Below are 23,284 nucleotides of genomic sequence, written 5' to 3'. Positions count from 1 at the left end.
CCCCATACCTGCAGCACGTATCCACGGATGTAATCCTGGAGGGTCCAGTCCAAGGCACGGAGGATCTGGAGGACCTCATCTTGCTTCAACACACTGAAGAGCCGGTCCAGTAGGATTTTCAGGCGAACAGGGATGGCCTGGGTCCCATACAGCATGAGGCTGCTAATATCAAACACCACGTTGGACTGGACAATCTCCACCTGGCTTGTTGGATACACGGGGGGAATCCTTAGCTTACTTAGAGCTGAAAAAGTGAATTGAAGAAATATCGTTTTTCAAGATTCTACTTTTAAGAGAAACACTGCACAGAAGTAGGTTAGCGCTAACTCTCAGTTATTTGTTCCAGTAGAAAAACCACAAATATGCAAACAATTAATAATCTTAATAGCTATCTGGCTCCAAGTTATTCTCAGGAACTTCTAAAATAAAATGGACTAGCCTGAGAGGCTTCTTTTCTCCCTTTCCTGTGGCATGCCTAAGGAGTAAAACAGCCGCAAGTAGGGACCGTGCACAGAAAACGGGTAAAAACGAAGGTGGCAGGTGCATAATCAAGAAGATGGAAAACCAGGAAGCATGGGGTCTGGGGAAGAACCTGGACTTGGAAATCCAACAGATCTGGGTTTGAGCCCTGGTCTGCCACTATCTAGTTGTTGGGCTGGGCAAGTTAAGCCACTGAACTCCATGCTGTCCAATGCAACAGTCATCAGTCACATATGGCTATTCAAATTTAGATTTAAATTAATTAACATTAAATAAAACTAAAAATTCAGTTCACCAGTTGCGCTAGTCACATTTCAAGTACTTTTAGCCACATGTGGCTAGTGTAGGGCTGTCAGGTATAGCAAATAAAAATACAAATAAAAATTAAACTTGAATATACATTTCAGATAAAAAATGAATAAGTGGTATACACTTAAACCAAAAATATTCATTGGGATATACTTAGGCTAAAAAATTATGTATAGTTTAACCGAAATGCAAATTCAACTGAGCATTCTGTTCTTCCATCTAGCAACCCTGGGTTAGAGGCTACTATATTAGACAGCACAGAACATTTCTACTCTTGCAGAACAACAGCCCTGAAGCACCATTTTCTACATCTTTAGAAGGGGGTTGATAAAGACTTATCATATAGAGTTGTTAAGATTCAACGAGATAACATATATAAAGCTCTTAGGCTGTTACCTGGCACATAGCAGTAACTTACAAATGTTAGCTGTCATTCTTAGATATTAAATCTGTTCCTGAATAACTGTAAGTTATTTAAAGGGTACACTAAAGGCCAAGAGAGGGGGCAAAATAAAGTTACCGTGGGCCACCCATCCATGTCTGCACTGCTCACACTGACGGTGGTTTATTTTCCCTGGTTTGAAGCTTTGGCAACTACAGTTCAGAGTACAGCCGATGGCCTGCAGAAGAGAACACAGGGATACCTGGCATGTTAGTGTGGCGTGGAACACACATCACATTTACATAACAAAACACACTCCTCCACTGAGCAACGTCCTTTGAGTGATGTGTGCCCACTCTGTGCCAGGCCCAGACTTGTACAGTGTATCCTGGAAAGAGGAGAAGCTGGCCCCAGACCTGGAGACGGTGAACATGCTACACAGACAGATATTCTGCATGCGAGAATGGGCTAAAATCCCAGAACTCTTTATAAGAAAGGATTACAGGGCTTCCCTGGTGGTGCAGTGGTTGAGAATCTGCCTGCTAATGCAGGGGACACGGGTTCGAGCCCTGGTCTGGGAAGATCCCACATGCCACGGAGCAACTGGGCCCATGAGCCACAACTACTGAGCCTGTGAATCTGGAGCCTGTGCTCCGCAACAAGAGAGGCCGCGATAGTGAGAGGTCCGCGCACCGCGATGAAGAGTGGCCCCTGCTTGCTGCAACTAGAGAAAGCCCTCACACAGAAACGAAGACCCAACACAGCCAAAAATAAATAAATAAATAAATTAATTAATTAAAAAAAAAAAAAAAGGAAAGGATTACAGGTGGGAAGGAAACATCTTGCTTGTTATTAAGGACACAGAAAGGGTGAAGAAGAGTCCCATTCTCACTAAATCTCTAAGTTGACCAGAACAGCAACCCTGAAAGGTATACACGGGCTACCCTGACACAAGTAAATAGGAGAGCAATCAGAACTGACAGTATTACACATGTGTAATTCGTTACCCCCCAAAATGAGGCAGAGGCTGAACATCAAGATAGATTTGAGGACATGCAATGGCTGACCACACTGACAATGATTCCCCGACTCCGCTCACTGGACTGTGTGACTGACAGACGCACACAGGCTGGACAAGCCCTGCATCGATGCCCAGGTGCAGGTCGAAGTGTCGGGTGTGGTGTGGGGGTGTGGAGTGTGCAAACACACAACTGAAATTGAAACTAGAGATGTACGTGACAACAAAGTTCTAGTATTAAGAACAAAGCTTCACATGTATTTTTAAGATGAATTTCTCAAAACGGAATAGAGGCCTGAGGAATGTAATCTATTATTAAAGAGAAAAAGCTCTCACAGGAGCTCTGTCAGTGAGATTCCTGGGAAGCGCCTCTGTGTGGAATCTGTATGATTCAAGAGAGCTTTGACACTGGGGAGTGTCTCTGTGTTTGGAGGGGATGAAAGAGCCCTACGACTATGGGTTTAAACCCTCCATGTGACAATTAAGGGACTATGTGGCCTTGGGTGGGAACAGGGAAGGGGAGAATCTGGCCTAGGACACTTTAAGGAGTATATAACTAGTCTTCACTTAAAAATCAGTTGCTGGTGGGATTGTAAAATGGTGCAGCCACTTTGGAAAACAGTCTGGCTGATCCTCACAAACACAGTTACTATATGACCAAGCAACTCTTAGGTATAAGCCCAAGAGAACTGAAGACATATGGCCACGCAAAACTTGTACCCGAACTTTAAAATCAGCATTATTTATATTAGCCCCGAAGTGGAAACAACCTCAATATTGATCAGCTGATGAATGGATAAACAAAATGTGGTATGTCCATACAATGGGATATCACTAGGCAATAAGAAAGAATGAAGTACTGATACCTGCTAAAACATGGGTGAACTCTGAAAATATTATGCTAATGAAAGAAGCCAAGTACAAAAAGTCACAGGTGGAATGATTCCATTTATGTGAAATGTCAAGAACAGGCCAATCCATAGAGGCACAAAGCAGACTAGTGGTTACCGGGGTCGTGGGGAGCAGGTAGGAATGAGGAGTGACTGCTAATGGGTGGTAGTGGAGGGAAAGGGTTACCTTTTTTGTTTGTTTTCTTCTTTTATTAAAAATTAATTAATTAATTAATTAATTAATTTTTGGCTGCGTTGGGTCTTTGTTTCTGTGGGTGGGCTTTCTCTAGTTGCGGCCAGTGGGGGCTACTCTTTGTTGCAGTGCGTGGACTTCTCACTGCGGTGGCTTCTCTTGTTGCAGAGCGTGGGCTCTAGGCACATGGGCTTCAGTAGTTGTGGCGCGCGGGCTCAGTAGTCGTGGCTCGTGGGCTCTAGAGCGCAGGCTCAGTAGCTGTGGCATACGGGCTTAGTTGCTCCACAGCATGTGGGATCTTCCCGGACCAGGGATCGAACCCGTGTCCCCTGCATTGGCAGGCGGATTCTTAACCACTGCGCCACCAGGGAAGTCCTGTTTTCATCGTTTTTTAAAAACAGCTTTAAGTTGAGATATAGTTCACATATACAATTCACCCATTTAAAGGAGACAATTAAATAATTTTTTAGTATATTCACAGAGTTGTACAACCATCGTCACAATACAATTTTAGAACATTTTCATCATCCCCAAAAGGAACCCTGTGTACAAGTTTATTGCAGACATATGCTTTCATTTCTTTGGGATATACTCCTAGGAGTAGAACTGCTGGATCATATAGTAACTCTATGTTTAACTTTTTGAGAAAATCCCAAACTGTTTTTCAAAGTTTATATTCCCACCAGCAGTCTATGAGGGCTCTGATTTCTCCACATCCCCACCAACACTAGTTACTGTTTGCCTTTTCTACTGTAGTTATCCTACTGGGTATAAGTGGTATCTCATTGTGGTTTTGATTTGCATTTCCCTGACGGCTAATGGTGTTCAGCATCTTTTCATGTGCTTGATGGCTATCTGTATGTCTGTTCAGATCTTTTGCCCATTTTTAAATTGGGTTGTCTTTTTAGCATTGAGTCGTAAGAGTTCTTTATATACTCTAGGTACAAGTCCCTTACCAGATATACGATTGGCAAATATTTTCTCCAATCCTTGGCTTATCCTTTCACTTTCTTCATGGTACCCTTTGAAACACAGATAGTTTAAATTTTAACCAGAGTTTCTTTTTGAGGTGATGAAAATGTTCTAAAATTAGATAGCAGTGATGGTTGCACAACTCAATGAATACAGTGAAACCACTCAGTTGTATACTTATAAGGGTGAATTTTATGGTATGTGAATTATATTTTGATAAAAATATTATTTTAAAAAATCAGTCCACTATACTCCTATTAGAATGGCCAAAATCCAGAACACTGACAGCATCAAATGATTGTGAGGATATGGAGCAACAGAAATCTCATTCATTGCTGATGAGAACGCAAAATAGTAATAAAGCTACTTTGGAAGACAGTTTGGTGGTTTATTATAAAACTAAGCACACTCTTACCATACAATCCAGTAACTGCACTCTTTGGTATTTACCCAAAGGAGCTGAAAACTTATGCCCACACAAAACCTGCACATGGATGTTTATAGCAGCTTTATTCATAATTTCTAAGACTTGGAAGTAATCAAGATGTCCTTTAGTTGGCAAATAGATAAACTGTGGTACACCCAAACGACAGAATATTATTCAGCACAAAAAAGACATGAGCTATAAAGCCGTGAAAAGACATGAAGGAAACGTAAATGCATATTACTAAGTGAAAGAAGCCAATCTGAAAAGGCTACATACTGTATGATTCCAACTATAAAACATTCTGTAAAAGGGAAAACTATGGAGACAGTAAAAAGATCAGTTGTTGCCAGGGGGTTGGCAGGGGTTGGGGAATGAACAGGTAGAACACAGAGGATTTTTAGGGCAGTGAAAATACTTTGTATGATACTATAATGATAGATACTTGTCATTGTACATTTTTCCAAACCCATAGGATGTACAACACCAAGAGTGAACTCTAAGGTTAAACCATGGATTTTGGGTGATTATGATGTGTCAAATGTTGGTTCATCAATTGTAACAAATGTATCCTCCAGTGAGGGATGTTGAAAATAGGGGAGGCTATGCCTACGTGGAGGTAGGGGATATATGGGAAATCTTTGTACTTCCCTTTCAATTCTTCTATGGATCTAGAAGTATTCTAAAAAAATAAAGTCTTTAAAAAAACCAGTGACCTTCCTTAAATACAGGTTAAACTTTACATGATTTGACTGTTATCTACAATTTCTTTTGGATTACAATGGGCCTGAACAGAACAACTAGACAGAGATTTTCAGGTGAAGGAATAGGGCTGTTTATAACTGAGGTATGCAGCAGACAGCAACAGTGTTACCTAATCCCTTCAACAGGCTATCAAAAAACAGGAAATATGAGTAAAGGGTTTTGCTCTTTGTAAAGTCATAGAATATAACATAAAGAACTCCAGATGATCAGAACAGTCTCTCACTCTAATAATGCATACATTCTCATCTGGGGTATACCATCCCCAAAGGGTGAAAACTGTTCCATTCTTTTTATGTATAAAGCACACATATACATACATAAACAGATATATAGTATATGGTGTGAAACTAAAATTTCATTGGGGTAGGCCCAATTAGAAAAAAATTTCTAAAGTCTCCTTAGATGCGTGTGGGGGGGGGTGAATAATGAAAAAAAAAGATCAAGAAATATTGCTCTAATGACAGAAATTATTTTAATTATTTTTGGTTATAGAGTTTCTACTTGTATACACATATACAAATGTATTATTGATAAATACACAAACACACACATCTATATACCTACACACATAATTATATAGTTATCTTGACTGGAAGTTAAAGGATAAAAATGAGTAATGGTTTAGTTTCTACTACACACTGTCAAAATTTAAAAGAGTGCCATTACCTCAGTTTGCAGCATTCTTATCTTGTCCAGCTTCTAAACTTCCCTGCAACTCCCTGAACGCCAGCTCACAGGAAACCCAATCATCTATACTCTCAACAGCTACCAGCACACTTAGTACTAAACCTCTGAAATATTTCACCACCTACATTCTACAAATATGACTGTTTTAACGGACATTTTTAAAAGAAGAAAAGTTCTTATTTTGGATTATGTCCCTCAAGATGCTATTCATTCTTTAAAAACAAGATATTGGAACTATATGAAGTGAATTCACATTTCATTTACTTGGAAAGTAGGACCTGCCTGAATTAGAGAAAGATGTCCTTGAGCACATACTTCCTCCACTCCCTAAAGAGTCTGTTCAGAAGGCTGACTCACGGGAAGCCCCCAGGAAACTCTGAGTGACACTATCTCAGGCCCAGCACAGTGAAACTACAGAGGGAACAATTCCAAGCACATTTCATAGCCTAAGGTTGAAACTCATTTTTTTCTGCATCTCTTGACACCAACTCAGGGTTTCTCAACGTCAGCATTATAGACATTTTGAGCTGGATACTTATTTGTGGTGGGCGCTGTCCTGTGCATTGTAGGATGTCGAGCAGCATCCCTGACTTCTACCCACCAGGTGCCACAGTAACACCTCCCTTCCCCAGTTGTGAAAACCAAAATGTTTCCAGACATTGTCAAATGCCCCTAGGGGCAAAACTGCCCCCAGCTGACACTCCCTGATCTAACCTGACTGTTCACAGTTATAGCAGCTTCTAGTTTGGGGACTGAATTTTAAGCAGTTTTATCTGTAATTCCAATGTATGAATGCTGCTTTATAAAAAACATTCATGTGGTTCTATATGAACCTGTTTGAATAAGGCTTAATAAAGCTCATTAAACGTCTATGGAAATAAATCTCAGAAGAATTATTTATGAACTAAAAATGCTAATTACAGTGTCTAAGAAAACTTCCAATATTAAAGCCTTGGGTTTTTTCCACCCATCTCAGAATCCCACGATGTAGTAAAATTATAGCACCATTATCTACAGACAAATTAAAACTTCTAAGGTGAAATCAAATCAAAAATTCTAATTACAGGACAAAAAGTACTCATGTAAATCAATAATGGAAAACTCTTAAAACTTACATCCTTTCTTTCAGAATCCTGATACTTGTTCCATTCTTCAGAAACATAAAGCAGATGTTTACAACATTCCGAACTCATCAAGACATGATTATTGCTTTTTACGCACTCATTTTAATCAGACTATTTCCGAATTGTTATTAGTCACTTTGATGTGCTACAAATCAACATTCAAAATTCTGGTTTGCTTTCTTGTAACTATCATTTGCTCATTCATTCACCCAGAAATTACTGACACACCTAGTATAGGATGGATGATTTGGTTATTTTCAGTTTTGGGATGGAAAGTTATGACCTAGATTTTAGGAAGATTTGAGGGTCCCACTTCCTCTCCCAGATACCCTCTACCTTCAGCTTGGGGAGATGCTGCCATGGGCCTTTTGTCAGTAGATGCTGACTTGAACTCCTAGCAGTGGCCAGTGCAGGCACACAGTGGGGTAGATGCACAGACATTCACTGCTGGACAGTGCAGGCCTTTGATGGGATTTGAATTATTGAGCTTGAGAGTAAAAACTGTCCACTTCAAAACTGTTTTCATCTCTAGTACATGCAAACATTTTCGTATCACTGAAGATAAATTCAGGGGGATACTCTTGGGGGACCAGATGGAAGTGGGGAGGAGAAAAATCACAGAGGACTTTTGGGATTTCCAGATTCATGGTATTGACCCTTTGAGGGGAGTCATTTGCGATCTGGCTCAGGAACAAAACTGAACTGCACACCAGCCAGACAACTTTGTAGGGTCAAGTTACTTAGTCCGCCTTGTCCAACAGTAGCCACTAGCCACATGTGGCTACTTAATTAAAATAAAATAAAATAATAAATTCAGTTCTTTGGTCACTCTAGTCATATTTCAAGTGCTTGGGAGCCACATGTGGCTAGTGGCTATTTTACAGGACAGCAGAGATGAGAACATTTCCATCATGACACAAAATTCTACTGGGCAGTTCTGAGTCCAAAGGCGAGACTAGCTATTCTTCCAGCATCTGCCCTTCCACATGGTGGCATTCGTACGTAATAGGTGATCGCATTCAATCCTCACTACATCACTGTGAGGAGGGAATTATTCTCAGGAAACAAACTTATGGAAGATTGTAATTTGCCCAAGGTCACATAGTTCATGATACTGATTGCTTATTTATTATGTATGAGGCACTGCAGTAAGCTGTACCTATGTGTTATCTCATTTCTTACCCCCACCCCATTTTATAGATGAAGAAGCTAGGAACTTATAGGCTACTTGAGGGTGGTCTCAAACCTGGACACTGAGCATAGATTATATCTTGAATTATCAGTATCTGGTACCAACTGCACTTATATTTATGGTTTCATTTAATCTCAACAGAAACTATAAGGATATTAAAGTTCCACGTGGTAAAGAAACCCCATTCATTGAATAAATATTTACTGAGTGTTTATGAGCCAGGCATTCTAAACTCTGGGGGCTAAAGTGTTGAACGAGAATGATGAGGTCCCTGCCCTCAAGGAGCTTATATTCTACAAGAGAGAGACAGAATAAACAAGTAAACAAACAAACAATACCTTTTCAGAATAAGGTAAGTGCTATTGAAGAAATAAGCAGAAAGCTTTGCTAGCAATTTTACTGGGTGGCATGGAGAGGCAGGAGTAGTGGTAAGTGCCTTTTAGACAGGGTCATCATCAAAGGCTTTTGAGGAGGTGACACTTGATCTGAGTCCTAAGGCATGGCAAGGAGCCAGTGAAGAACTGGAGATTGAAGGAGTGTTTTGGGCAGAGCAAGTGCAAGGCTCTGAGGCATAAAAGAGGCTGGAAGTGCTCAGGGAACAGAAAGGGGGCCAGGGTAGCTGAGTGGAGTTAGTAAGGTTAATGGTAGAAAATGGGGGTCAGAAAGGTGACAGAGACCACTGTGCATAGGATCTTGTGCGGCAGGCCAAGGAGTATGGTTTTGTCCTAAGTCTAACAGTGAGCCTTTGAAAAAAGTATGAAACTAATATGATTTGCCTGTTAAAATGACCCCTCTGGAGGCAGAGCTGGGGAACCTAAACTCCTTCCCCCTCATCACACTGAGCATCTTTCACTGAGAGGTAGTACAATCTACGATTGTCCTCAGTCTATGTCTTACTTTTTGTAAAGCCATATAACCTTCAGCTCCATGCCTTGGAGTCTTTGACTATAAAATGGGCTGGATATCTGTTCCTGCCTATCTCAGAGGCCTATTAGTCATATTTAAGAGGATATACAGATAGAGAGTTGAAAAGACCAATTAGCACAGTGAAACTGTTGTTGCTACCAGACCTACAACAAGCAAGATCTTAGGTCCTCTGGGCTCTAGTAATCTGACTCTGCACAGACAGAGCTACCAAAAATACCTATGATAAAAACCTCCAAAAAAGTTGTTCTATAACGAATCATTCCCTAAAGAGGCAACAAAAGTGAAACTCCAAACCAATACCTAGTGGCTAGCACTGGGCCTGATACTTGGTAAGCTTTCCACTGGTATTAAGAGAGTAATGAATGAATCAATGAGAAAGCCGCACCACGCTTACTAATTACAGACACCCATCCAATATCCTTTGCCTGATCTGCCTTTGTAAAGGAAACTTAATTTCCACGTCTCCTTTGGTGGCCAGGTGACTAAGGATTGACCAATGTGGGCAAGCAGAAGTGGTTGGGTACAGCTTTACAGAAAGCTCCTTATAAATGGGAGCTGACACTATGGAGAACAGTATGGAGGTTCCTTAAAACACTAAAAATAGAACTACCATATGACCCAGCAATCCCACTACTGGGCATATACCCTGAGAAAACCATAATTCAAAAAGAGTCACGTACCACAATGTTCACTGCAGCACTATTTACAATCGCCAGGACACGGAAGCAACCTAAGTGTCCAATGACAAAAGAATGGATAAAGAAGATGTGGCACATATATACAATGGAATATTACTCAGCCATAAAAAGAAACGAAATTGAGTTATTTGTAGTGAGGTGGATGGACCTAGAGTCTGTCATACAAAGTGAAGTAAGTCAGAAAGAGAAAAACAAATACTGTATGCTAACACATATATATGGAATCTAAAAAAAAAAAAAGGTTATGAAGAACCTATGGGCAGGACAGGAATAAAGATGCAGACGTAGACAATGGACTTGAGGACACGGGGAAGGCGAAGAGTAAGCTGGAATGAAGTGAGAGAGTGGCATGGACATATATACACTACCAAATGTAAAAGAGATAGCTAGTGGGAAGCAGCCACATAGCACAGGGAGATCAGCTCGGTGCTTTGTGACCACCTAGAGGGGTGGGGTAGGGAGGGTGGGAGGGAGACACAAGAGGGAGGAGATATAGGGATATATGTATATGTATAACTGATTCACTATGTTATAAAGCAGAAACTAACACACCATTTGTAATGCAATTATACTCCAATAAAGATGTTAAAAAAAAATAAAAATAAATGGGAGCTGACTCAGCTGGGGGAATTCTTTGCCTTTCCTCCTTCCTCCTTCTTGGAACAAGAACACGACTGCTGGACCTCATGGATGCAAACTTGAGGTCAACCTCGCAGTCAAGCCTTAAGGATGGCTGAGCAGAAAGGATGGCAACTATTATTTAGGAGCTCTTTTACTAGCAGCCAAATGCTGTTCCTAATTTACACAATGATCTTCCTATCGACCGTGGAGAGTGCCACATAAAAATCATGTGAAAAACTGCTAACTAGTAGAGATCACTGAGGCCAAGTTTAGAGTCTATGGTCCTCTCTTAAATGTGAGATTCTAAGACTGTGTCAGATTCTCAGTTCTGAGAATCATAATTTTCCAACTTGAAATCAAAGGACCCAGTCAGCTAAATCACAAATCACTTTTTAAAAGTCACCAAGCTTTAGAATAAAAATGATTCGGGTTTTTCCAAGTTTTATTTTTAAATGTTGAATATAGACAATGGCTATTCATATGTTTGAGTCCTGGAAATCTACAGTGCATATCAAAAACTGCCCATTTAAAATACAAAACATCTTCTAAAGCGGCTGGACCACCCTTAGCTTGTGGGGAGAGAACTTACTTTCTTTTCATCTCCAGTGAAATTGTATTCCCATTCTCTCTGTGGCTGCAGAGTTAGACTTCCTGGTTTGGGAAAATGCTTGATTCAAGGATGGGAGGTCTCTACCCCATTGCTCTTTGGAGCTATTCTGCCTCTTAACACACATTTTATACTTCTAACTTCTCTTACTAGAACTGGCTTTTTTTCTTGTTTTTTGCTCCCCACCTTCCCTCCTCTCATTTTCCTCTAACTTCTTACACTTTCCATTAAGTTTTTCATTGTTTTTCTAACATATGCAAAACCACAGAGGTACAACTAGGATTCTGAAAATAGTAACATCATTTGCCAGGTGTCCCAGGACAACTGGAATGAAGGGAGAAGAAAACCCATGAGGTCCTTTTGTGTGAGGTAGCTTATCTGCTGCTGGCAGCACTGGACTGACGCCCACCTGGAGAATTACACATGGACCAGATGTTCATCATGCCTTCACCTTCCATTAGTAGTCTGATAAAATGAAACCAATTTATTTAACAAATCGTTTTTTTTGTGGGGGTCGTTGTTTATTTTTAAAGCATCTACCACGTACAGGTAACAGTGGGGAGCCTCAGGGAGACACAAAGATGAGGAACTCCCAGTGTCTGCTCTAGGGGAGCACATGGCTTCATTGGGGAAAAAAAGTCAGACACCTTGATTGGTCAAGAATTGCTGAACAAGGACTTCCCTGGTGGCGCAGTGGTTAAGAATCTGCCTGCTCTTGCTGAATGGATACAAAAACAAGACCCATATATATGCTACAAGAGACCCACTTCAGACCTAGGGACATATACAGACTGAAAGTTAGGGGATGGAAAAAGATATTCCAAGCAAATGGAAACCAAAAGAAAGCTGGAGTAGCAATACTCATATCAGATAAAATAGACTTTAAAATAAAGAATGTTACAAGAGACAAAGAAGGAGACTACATAATGATCAAGGGATCAATCCAAGAAGAAGATATAACAATTATAAATATATATGCACCCAACATAGGAGCACCTCAATACATAAGGCAACTGCTAACAGCTATAAAAGAGGAAATCGACAGTAACACAATAATAGTGGGGGACTTTAACACCTCACTTACACCAATGGACAGATCATCCAAAATGAAAATTAATAAGGAAACACAAGCTTTAAATGACACAATAGACCAGACAGATTTAATTGATATTTATAGGACATTCCATCTAAAAACAGCAGATTACACTTTCTTCTCAAGTGCGCACGGAACATTCTCCAGGATAGATCACATCTTGGGTCACAAATGAAGCCTCAGTAAATTTAAGAAAATTGAAATCATATCAAGCATCTTTTCTGAACACAACACTATGAGATTAGAAATCAATTACAGGGAAAAAAACGTAAAAAACACAGAACACATGGAGGCTAAACAATACGTTACTAAATGACCAAGAGATCACTGATGGAGTCAAAGAGGAAATCAAAAAATACCTAGAAAAAAAAAAATACCTAGAGACAAATGACAATGAAAATACGATGATCCAAAACCTATGGGATGCAGCAAAAGCAGTTCTAAGAGGGAAGTTTATAGCTATACAAGCCTACCTCAAGAAACAAGAAAAATCTCAAATAAACAATCTAACCTTACACCTAAAGAAACTAGAGAAAGAAGAAGAAACAAAACCCAAAGTTAGCAGAAAGAAAGAAATCATAAAGATGAGAACAGCAATAAATGAAATAGAAACAAAGAAAACAATAGCAAAGATCAATAAAACTAAGAGCTGGTTCTTTGAGAAGATAAACAAAATTGATAAACCATTAGCCAGACTCATCAAGAAAAAGAGGGAGAGGACTCAAATCAATAAAATTAGAAATGAAATAGGAGAAGTTACAACTGACACTGCAGAAATACAAAGGATCATGAGAGATTACAACAAGCAACTACATGCCAATAAAAAGGACGAACTGGAAGAAATGGACAAATTCTTAGAAAGGTATAACCTTCCAAGACTGAACCAGGAAGAAACAGAAAATATGAACAGACCAATCACAAGTAATGAAATTGAAACTGTGATTAAAAATCTTCCAACAAACAAAAGTCCAGGACCAGATGGCTTCACAGGTGAATTCTATCAAACATTTAGAGAAGAGCTAACACCCATCCTTCTCAAACTCTTCCAAAAAATTGCAGAGGAAGGAACACTCCCAAACTCATTCTATGAGGCCACCATCACCCTGATACCAAAACCAGACAAAAAAAGAAAATTACAGACCAATATCACTGATGAATATAGATGCAAAAATCCTCAACAAAATACTAGCAAACAGAATGCAACAACACATTAAAAGGATCATACACCATGACCAAGTGGGATTTATCCCAGGGATGCAAAGATTCTTCAATATACGCAAATCAATCAATGTGATACACCATATTAACAAATTGAAGAAGAAAAACCATATGATCATCTCAATAGATGCAGAAAAAGCTTCTGACAAAATTCAACACCGCTTTATCATAAAAAGTCTCCAGAAAGTGGGCATAGAGGGAACCTACCTCAACACAATAAAGGCCATATATGACCAACCCACAGCAAACATCATTCTCAATGGTGAAAAACTGAAAGCATTTCCTCTAAGATCAGGAACAAGACAAGGATGTCCACTCTCGCCACTATTATTCAACATAGTTTTGGAAGCCCTAGCCATGGTAATCAGAGAAGAAAAAGAAATAAAAGGAATACAAATTGGAAAAGAAGAAGTAAGACTATCACTGTCTGCAGCTGACATGATACTATACATAGAGAATCCTAAAGATGCCACCAGAAAACTACTAGAGCTAATCAATGAATTGGTAAAGTTGCAGGATACAAAATTAATGCACAGAAATCTCTTGCATTCTTATACACTAACAACGAAAGATCAGAAAAGAGAAATTAAGGAAACAATCCCATTCACCATTGCAACAAAAAGAATAAAATACCTAGGAATAAACCTACCTAAGGAGGTAAAAGACCTGTACTCAGAAAACTATAAGACACTGATGAAAGAAAACAAAGATGACACAAAAACAGATGGAAAGATATAACACGTTCCTGGATTGGAAGAATCAATATTGTGAAAATGACTATACTACCCAAAGCAATCTACAGATTCAATGCAATCCCTATCAAATTACCAATGGCACTTTTTACGGAACTAGAACAAAAAATCTTAAAATTTGTATGGAGACACAAAAGACCCCGAATAGCCAAAGCAGTCTTGAGGGAAAAAAACCGAGCTGGAGGAGTCAGACTCCCTGACTTCAGACTATAATACAAAGCTACAGTAATCAAGACAATATGGTACCAGCACAAAAACAGAAATATAGATCAATGGAACAAGATAGAAAGCCCACAGATAAACCCACGCACCTACAGTCAACTAATCTATGACAAAGGAGGCAAGGATATACAATGGAGAAAAGCCAGTCTCTTCGATAAGTGGTGCTGGGAAAACTGGACAGCTACATGTAAAAGAATGAAATTAGAACACTCCTTAACACCATACACAAAAATAAGCTCAAAATAGATTAGAGACCTAAATGTAAGACCGGACACTATAAAACTCTTAGAAGAAAACATAGGAAGAACACTCTTTGACATAAATCACAGCAAGATCTTTTTCGATCCACCTCCTAGAGTAATGGAAATAAAAACCAAAATAAACAAGTGGGGCCTAATGAAACTTCAAAGCTTTTGCACAGCAAAGGAAACCATAAACAAGATGAAAAGACAACCCTCAGAATGGGAGAAAATATTTGCAAATGAATCAATGGACAAAGGATTAACCTCCATAATATATAAACAGCTCATGCAGCTCAATATTAAAAAAACAAACAACCCAATCCAAAAATGGGCAGAAGACCTAAATAGACATTTCTCCAAAGAAGACATACAGATGGCCAAGAAGCACATGAAAAGCTGCTCAACATCACTAATTATTAGAGAAATGCAAATCAAAACTACAATGAGGTATCACCTCACACCAGTTAGAATGGGCATCATCGGAAAGTCTACAGACAACAAATGCTGGAGAGGGTGTGGAGAAAGGGAACCCTCTTGCACTGTTGGTGGGAATGTAAATTGATACAGCCACTATGGAGAAGAGTATGCAGGTTCCTTAAAAAACTAAAAATAGAATTACCATATGATCCAGCAATACCACTACTGGGCATATACCCAGAGAACACTATAATTCAAAAAGACACATGCACCCCAATGTTCATTGGAACACTGTTTACAATAGTCAGGTCATGGAAGCAACCTAAATGCCCATCGACAGATGAATGGATAAAGAAGATGTGGTACATATACACAATGGAATATTACTCAGCCATAAAAAGGAATGAAATTGGGTCATTTGTAGAGACATGGATGGATCTAGAGTCTGTCATACAGAGTGAAGTAAGTCAGAAAGAGAAAAACAAATATCGTATATTAACGCATATATGTGGAACCTAGAAAAATGGTACAGAGGAACTGGTTTGCAGGGCAGAAGTTGAGACACAGATGTAGCGAACAAACGTATGGACACCAAGGGGGGAAAGCGGTGGGGGGTGTGGGTGGTGGTGGGGTGAATTGGGAGATTGGGATTGATATATATACACTGATGTGTATAAAATGGACGACTAATAAGAACCTGCTGTATAAAAAAATAAATTAAAAAAAATAAAGAAAAAAAGAATCTGCCTGCCAATGCAGGGGACACGGGTTTCAGCCCTGGTCTGGGAAGATCTCACATGACACGGGGCAACTAAGCCTGTGCGCCACAAGTACTGAGCCCGCGTGCCACAACTACTTAAGCCCACGCGCCTAGAGCCCGTGCTCCACAATGAGAAGCCACTGCAATGAGAAGCCCGCGCACTGCAACGAAGACCCAACATAGCCAAAAATAAATAAATATATTTTTAAAAATTGCTGTATTGTATCACAGTCACACAACAAAATACACACTAAAAATTTCATTAAAAAAAAAGAATTGCTGAACAGAAAATATGATTTGCTAAAAATTAGTGCGAGTCATTTACTGTATTAAAATCTAGCAATTCATAAGGCAGTTAAAAACAAATGTAAAACTCACTGGCCCCCTTTAGAGGATACTATGGAACCAAAAAATGTTAAACAAAGGGAAAGAATTAAGCATGTATCCTTTTTCATACAAATTGTACTTCAGGGCAACCAAATCACTGATGAGGCAAAGATTCTCTTTATAGTATTCCAGTAAATAAATAAATGAAGAATTAGAATATCAGCATTCTGCAACTCTTAATGAAAAAGATAACAACTAGGTCACCTGCCTCTGCATTGGAGGGTACATACTACTACATATGGGGTGCTCTTGCCCAAAAAGTTCAAATCTGAATTAGATCAAGCCTTTTTGTATAGGGGATAGAGGAATGTTTAAATGATATCACGAGGAAACAATCACCAAAATCCAGGCTGGGGAGTACTCCCCAAGACAAATGACCCAGCTTTTTCAACAGATAAATTGCAAGGAAAAAAGTAAAATGTAAACCTATAGATCAGTAGACACAATTTATGAACCTTATTTGAATACTGATTTGAACAAACCAATGATAATATAAACTTAAAGGGACAATCAAGGGAATTTGAACACTTTAGAAATTTAATGACATTACATAGTTACTGTTAATTTTTAGATGCTATATGGTATATTGCTTTTCTTAACAAAAGAGCCTTTTACTTTAGAGCTACATATTAAAATATTTATGAATGAATGCTCAGGATTTGCTTCAAAGGAATTTAGTGTTGGTGACGGTGAGGGGAATGGGTAGGGAAAACAGATGAAACAGGATTGGCCCAAAGTTGATCACTGTTGAATCCCCAAGCACGTATCACCAAGCTTCGTTAAACTAGTCCAATTTTGCTTGAGATACTCTATAATAAAAAGTGAAAAAAAAAAAAATCAAGACTCCACCTCTCCCCCAAATTTTAGTTTTGAGTAAGACGGCATAGAGGGAGAGGGCAGTGTTATGCAGAGAGCCCAGAGGAGGCTTTCTCCAGGAGGCAGCAGGCATGCTCTCAGCAGTGCATGCAGGAAATGCCACAGTCCTAGGCGTAAAGAAGGCTCACCCTGTACATGTGTGTCAAGCCCAGGAGGCTGGGCCACAGAGCACAGATTTCTGTCATGGGCAACAAGAGCTGACCGAGAAAGGCCAAAGGGGGGGGGGGTGCTGTCCAGATGGGCAGCCATGAGTCTCTCTCTTGGGTTCATGGAACCATCAGCGTTCTGAACAATGGGAAGACACCGTTTATCATGAGCACGGTTGAAAGAGGGGACCCTGGGAAGGCTCAGAAACCAGGCAGGTAGCATTTGCAACATAAAAATGACACTAAAGGAGAACTGACAGAATCTGGTTTCTCACTGCAAGGATGGGGATGAAAAGAGGCCGGTCAAAGAAGACTGAGAGGGTGGAGAAGAGTCTGGCAGAGAAACGGCAGGTGGGAGGTAGAACTCAGGGAACAGATGTTCGGCCAAGTCTACCTGTTAGTAGAAAGTATGCATGAGGCACTTGTAGTGTTTTCCCTTGCCGTTTAGTTCAAAGAGGGAGATGGGGAAAATACCTGTTCCTTTGATCTCTATAAATCAAAGTATAAACTCTGTGCCAAAATAATTTAACAGCTGTGCCTTTTTCCTTAAAATTATTAGTTCTAAAAACAGAAAATATAAGAAGTAGAAAAATTTGTGAATCTTACCTTAGAAACCAAACCAAATATTTCTTCTTAAAAAAACTAACAACAACAACAAAAAACTATACAGGTATATAAATGATACGGAGACATTTTTTTTCCTTTATAACCTAAGTTTCAGAGACCTCAGTTGTAATCTTCAGAAAACTTTGACAACAAAAAACAAAAGGACATTAACGTACATGTAGGGAACTTCCGGACACAACGGTCAGCCAAAGGAAAAAAAACCAAAACAAAAAAAGACATTTACACTTCAGGATAATTTCAACTATACAAACAATGCAACTTCACCATTGCTGCTGATGTAAAATAACGATGACATTATGAACATCGCTAAGTAAAATTTTGCCAATATTTCTTTTAGGGACTTAGTGAGAACTAGATTTTAAAAACGAAGTGTAAAAAAACCCCTAGATTTTCCAATTGAAATTTTTAAAAAGAAAAGATCAGACTTACTTATGACATCCTGATCACTGTCTTAACAGTCAGCATGGTGTATCGTGAAACAGAGTTGCCTGTATAAAAATTTTATCCTCATAATGAGTAACGAAAGAAATAATCAGAGGGCTACAGAGCAAGGACAATGCTTCTGGAAGCTGATGTAGGGCTGGAAAATAATTTTGATGTTTGCTAGCATGTACTGAAGGATCACACAAATAATGTGTAAGAGGAGACAAACTAATATAACTCTATGAAAAAAGTTAGCAGCCTGAATTAACTTTACCTGAGACAACCATTTCCCTCCACATAGGCTGTTTGGACCTGGCCTTCACAACATTTTATTTGTCCATCTCTCTTTTCTCTCACATTAGCTGAGTGAAATTATCAACCCCCAAGGCAGCGTCCTCCTGTGATTTGTTAGGCTGGTTTATAATAATGAGTCCATGTGTGGACAGGAACAGCGATAGCTGGTTTGCTTATTTGTGCGAAGTTTGAGAAGGCCCCAAGTTGGACCCTGGTGAAGCAGGTCTGCTCTGTTTAGACCCACCCTCTTTGGATAAAATAGGCGTGTGTCTGAGTAGAGAAATGGGGCTGCACCGGAATCGTGGAATTTCCAGAATTAGGAAAAAGGGCTTCAAAGAATGACAAGATAAGAGGAAATAAGGTTTTCAGGTGGAAACCGATTTAAAAGGGAAAAAAAAACCCCAAAAAACAACCCTTTCCAGATGCTCCTTCTGTGCATAATCAGTTAGCTTTAATATCTCTCAGATAAGTCATCAAAAATAAAATATCTAAATAAATAAAATTTAAAAATCTACAGAATACTCAGAATAAAGTAATTTAGAAAATTTATTGACTCTAGCACTGAGATTTCACCTTAGCTAAGATATTTCTAGTTCTTTTTTTTTTTTTAACATCTTTATTGGAGTATAATTGCTTTACAATGGTGTGTTAGTTTCTGCTTTATAACAAAGTGAATCAGTTATACATATACATATGTTCCCATATCTCCTCCCTCTTGCATCTCCCTCCCACCCACCCTCCCTATCCCACCCCTCTAGGTGGTCACAAAGCACCGAGCTGATCTCCCTGTGCTATGCGGCTGCTTCCCACTAGCTATCTATTTTACATTTGGTAGTGTACATATGTCCATGCCACTCTCTCACTTTGTCACATCTAGTTCTTTTTAAACAGGACTGTTTCTGAAAAAAGTAACTCATTCTAAATGATGTCTGTAGAGGTGAAAATTCACCCTGGGGTAAAGCATGCTCCTCCTGCAAGTAATTTACCTTGTGGAACCTTCAGGGCAACTCTTTAATGGCCACTGTCAAAACAACTTCTAAAGCCATACACAAAAGCTAAAAGACACTTATGCCCCTCACCCCATATGCTGTGGTTTAATTTTACTGACAAACTAAACTTTTAAAATGTTTTCCCATTTATATTTGTCCACAGGCATTCAGAAATAATAAGTGTATGCTTAAAGGACAATTATTACTTGTTCCACAGGGAAACCGATATGGCTTTTCTCACCCAATGGGTTGGTTCGTCCTTCTTTCCAAGCTGATGCTTCTGAGGTACAGAATACGGGCATGGGCTTGGGACGCAGGCCTAACTGATCCATGGGAGAGGCATGAAAATTAAAATAAAATAAAGATAACCCTCTATGTAAACTTTATGCTTCCATTGCAATTACTCCATTTTCGTTAATATTTCTAGTGTGAATTATAACCAGAGCAAACAGATCATCGTTCCACATCCCAGTAGATGTCAACAGCCAAATAACCACTTCAAACTAACCACTCTCTCTGTCTGACTGAAGAAGGGGCACAGCGCTAAATCCTTACTATTCTGAAGGGAATAGGAACTATGGGTACAGGTGATATTCCAAATTAAATTATGCAGATGTCTGAACATATTTATGAGTTCCCAGAGTATGAGCAGTACTTATTCTAAGATTTCACCACCTCTTCTTAGCATTTAACTATAACAGAACATGTTCAACCAACAGTTGAGGTGAAATGGTAATACTTTCTTGGGGAAATTAAAGTTAGCAAACTTATTAGATGAGAAATCAAATAATGACTCTTATTCTTTTAGGTATGACAAAAAAGATAAAGCTATTTATCAAAATTTATTTGAGCAAAAGTGGTGGCTATCTTTTCACACCTATTTAAAGCAAAAATCAAATCCTGGACAATCTGTAACATTTGAAGTAATGCTCTTTTACATCATGCACAAAATTTTTATTTTGACGTATTCAATTTTAATGAAATTTTAGTAATATATATCAACAGATTTGGGGACAGCTGAGAAGCCAGTATATTTATCACTGAACAAAAGCTTTAACACGTAAGCACGTATTTGCAAAAAACAATCTAAGAAATCTTATGAAAAGATCCCATGAAATCCAATATCAAATTAAAACAGCAAGGAATAAAAGGACACCAGAAAAAAAAAAATTATCTGCTAAATGCTGTTTTTCAATTCACTTACTGTCCAGCCAAAATCTTTGTTGCTTTGATGAGAAGAATATATTTTTTAAAAATTGTTGCTAGATCTGCTCTATGGGACACACACACACACACACACACACACACACACACACACACAAACACACTGACAGGGATTCCCAGGACACCAGTGGGGCCTCTTTTAGGCCCCTTAAGTGTTAACAGCAGAGGCCTGGCTGCGACCAGGCGCGTCTGGCCCGATTTAAATGCCCTGTCTTCAGAGGACTGCGCTGAGCATGGCCATAAAACTAGGGGACATTACTGAACCTTAGAGTGTCTGATCCTCCCCCCAACAATACACACAACTTTACTCATACAATTAAGGCTGCTAGTTGGCATTCCATTTAACTGTCAAAGTCAGACCGGTGGCAGCCCCGCAGCCACAAAGAGATGCCTTAAATGAGAAGAACATGTTTCTACACCGCATTTGAGAAAGTTTGGCTCCGAGCTATGCACTGATTAATATCAGATCTCCTCCTTCATTCTCTGCTCGACAATCTTGTCACATCTGGCTGACAAATCCTTAGGAGGTTATGCAAAACCAGGCGGCCGGTGGGGCTCGGGGTCTGGCCCGCGGCGCCCGAGGGGCAGCGGGGACCACGTCGCGGCCTCCTCCTCTGCCCTCGGGCACCCCCCACCCCCGGTCCCCTGCCCCGCCGCCCGGTCGGCAGCGGGGACCCGCCTGGGCGCTCGGGTGGCGAGCGAGCGCGGCGCCCCCGGGCCAGGAAGCCGAGGGCGGCCGGGGTTCAACACCCGCGACGCGGGACCGGCCGCCCCGGCGCTTGCAGGCGATGCCAAGTGCGGCGTGGGCACCGCCGCCGGCTCCGCAGCCCGGTCCAGCCCTGTCACCTGCAGGCTGCCCGTCCCCAAGTAGCCAGAGCCCACTGTGTCTGGCTTGGACGTGGAAACCCTCGAGCCTGACCCCGATTCCCGGGGCTGCCTGAACCAGGGGGGAAACACCTCGCGCTGAACTGTTCCGCGCCCACGGCAGGTCAGCTGTAACCTTTATAAAAACCTGACCTTGCACCCTCGAATCTATCCTGTCCCGGAAGCTTCCTGACCCGACCTGTCTGCGTCTTCATTTGCAGTTTTGTACAAAAGATTTGTAGACAACCCCTCCCCCTCGCCCCGGACAGGAGGCCCCGTCACTGTCCCTCGCCCGGCTCCGCAGTTCTCCGAGTGACCGAAGGCTACCGCACGCTTAATTCTCCGGAAACAAAATCCAGGTTTAAAAAAAAAAAAAAAGGCCACTTTAAAAATCAGCTGTTTAATTAATTCTGAGGTAAAAGCGGTTGAAACAGTCCCAATGTCCTTGGACCGAAAGCCGAGGTGCTGAGGGGGCGGGAAGAAGTGCGGAAGGCGGCCGCCCAGTCTCTCCCGACCCCGCACTTTCGACGCACCGGGGCTGCCCCGGGGACGCCGGGGACCCGCCCCCGCCCGCCAACCCGGGTCGCTCACCCAGAGCGCGTCGGGCTGTTTCGGGACGTCGGGCGGCGACGGGTCCGAGCGCCCCCACGGGCCCTCCCCGCCGCAGAGACGCTCCCTCACGCCCTGCCTCAGGGAAGGACCGCGCCGCCGCCGCGCAGGTGGCCCTCGGGGAGATGGCCCCTAGTGCACCCCAGAGTACCGACCTGCCCGGGGTCCGAGCGGCGTCCCCGGCCGCCCCGCCCTGCGCGCTGAGGGGGCCCCGCGCCTGGGGAGGGCGCCACGCTTACCTCGGCCATCCTGCGGCCGCTGCAGTGCCGGGGCTACCGGCGCGTGTCCCCGGCTCGGGCCGCCCCGCGTCCGCCCCGGCTCGGCGGGCGCCGCCGCATCCAACCTCCGGCCGTCGGGGCCCGCCGCGGCGAAGTGGGCGGCTCCCCGTGCGCCCAGGCCGCCCGGCGCGGTGGCCGCCCCCGCCCTCCGGAGCGCCGCGCACCGCGTGTGCCCGCACGCCCGCCCCCTGCGCCCCGGGGGGGCGCCCCTCCTCCTCTCCCCTCCCCCTCCTCCCGGGCTGCTGAGTCGCCCGAGGCTCGGGCGCTGCTGCGCCGCCCGGGAAGCCGCCTCCTGCTCCCGCGGCCCACTAACGCGCTAAATCGATGCAGCTGATGCGAGGCCGTGGCCCCCGCAGACAGCGGAGACCTAGCCGGCGGCCGGTGAGGAGGTGTCTGCCCCCGCCGGGCTTGAAGGCACTTGTCGGTAAAGACACAGACGTGTCGGTGTTTGCCTGTCCCGGGGAAGGGCGAAATGCTCTGAAGTTCTCTGGCTCCCATGTCGGGGGATGATTCTGCCGCCCTGCCTGCTCCGGGGCGCCCTCGGGTCCCACCGCTGCCAAGAAGAGGGCTGTGC

At 41.8% G+C, this 23,284-nt stretch overlaps 1 protein-coding gene across 1 annotated transcript in view; it reads right to left on the bottom strand.

The window, feature by feature from the left end:
• Window positions 1-21,383, bottom strand: part of BNC1 (basonuclin zinc finger protein 1) — a 30,179-nt gene extending 8,796 nt beyond the window's left edge. The window contains exons 1-3 of the mRNA XM_059915359.1: window positions 21,306-21,383; window positions 1,310-1,409; window positions 9-244 (exon numbers count right to left, since the gene is read on the bottom strand). Coding sequence (XP_059771342.1) covers window positions 9-244; window positions 1,310-1,409; window positions 21,306-21,383 — 414 coding nt within the window. The remainder of the gene's footprint in view (window positions 1-8; window positions 245-1,309; window positions 1,410-21,305) is intronic.
• Window positions 21,384-23,284: the final 1,901 nt, after the last annotated feature.

This window comes from Balaenoptera ricei, chromosome 2 (genome assembly GCF_028023285.1).
Source record: "Balaenoptera ricei isolate mBalRic1 chromosome 2, mBalRic1.hap2, whole genome shotgun sequence".
Lineage (NCBI taxonomy): Eukaryota > Metazoa > Chordata > Mammalia > Artiodactyla > Balaenopteridae > Balaenoptera > Balaenoptera ricei.
The sequence above is the reverse complement of the archived record's forward strand: the minus strand, read 5'-3'. Positions and strand labels throughout refer to the sequence as shown.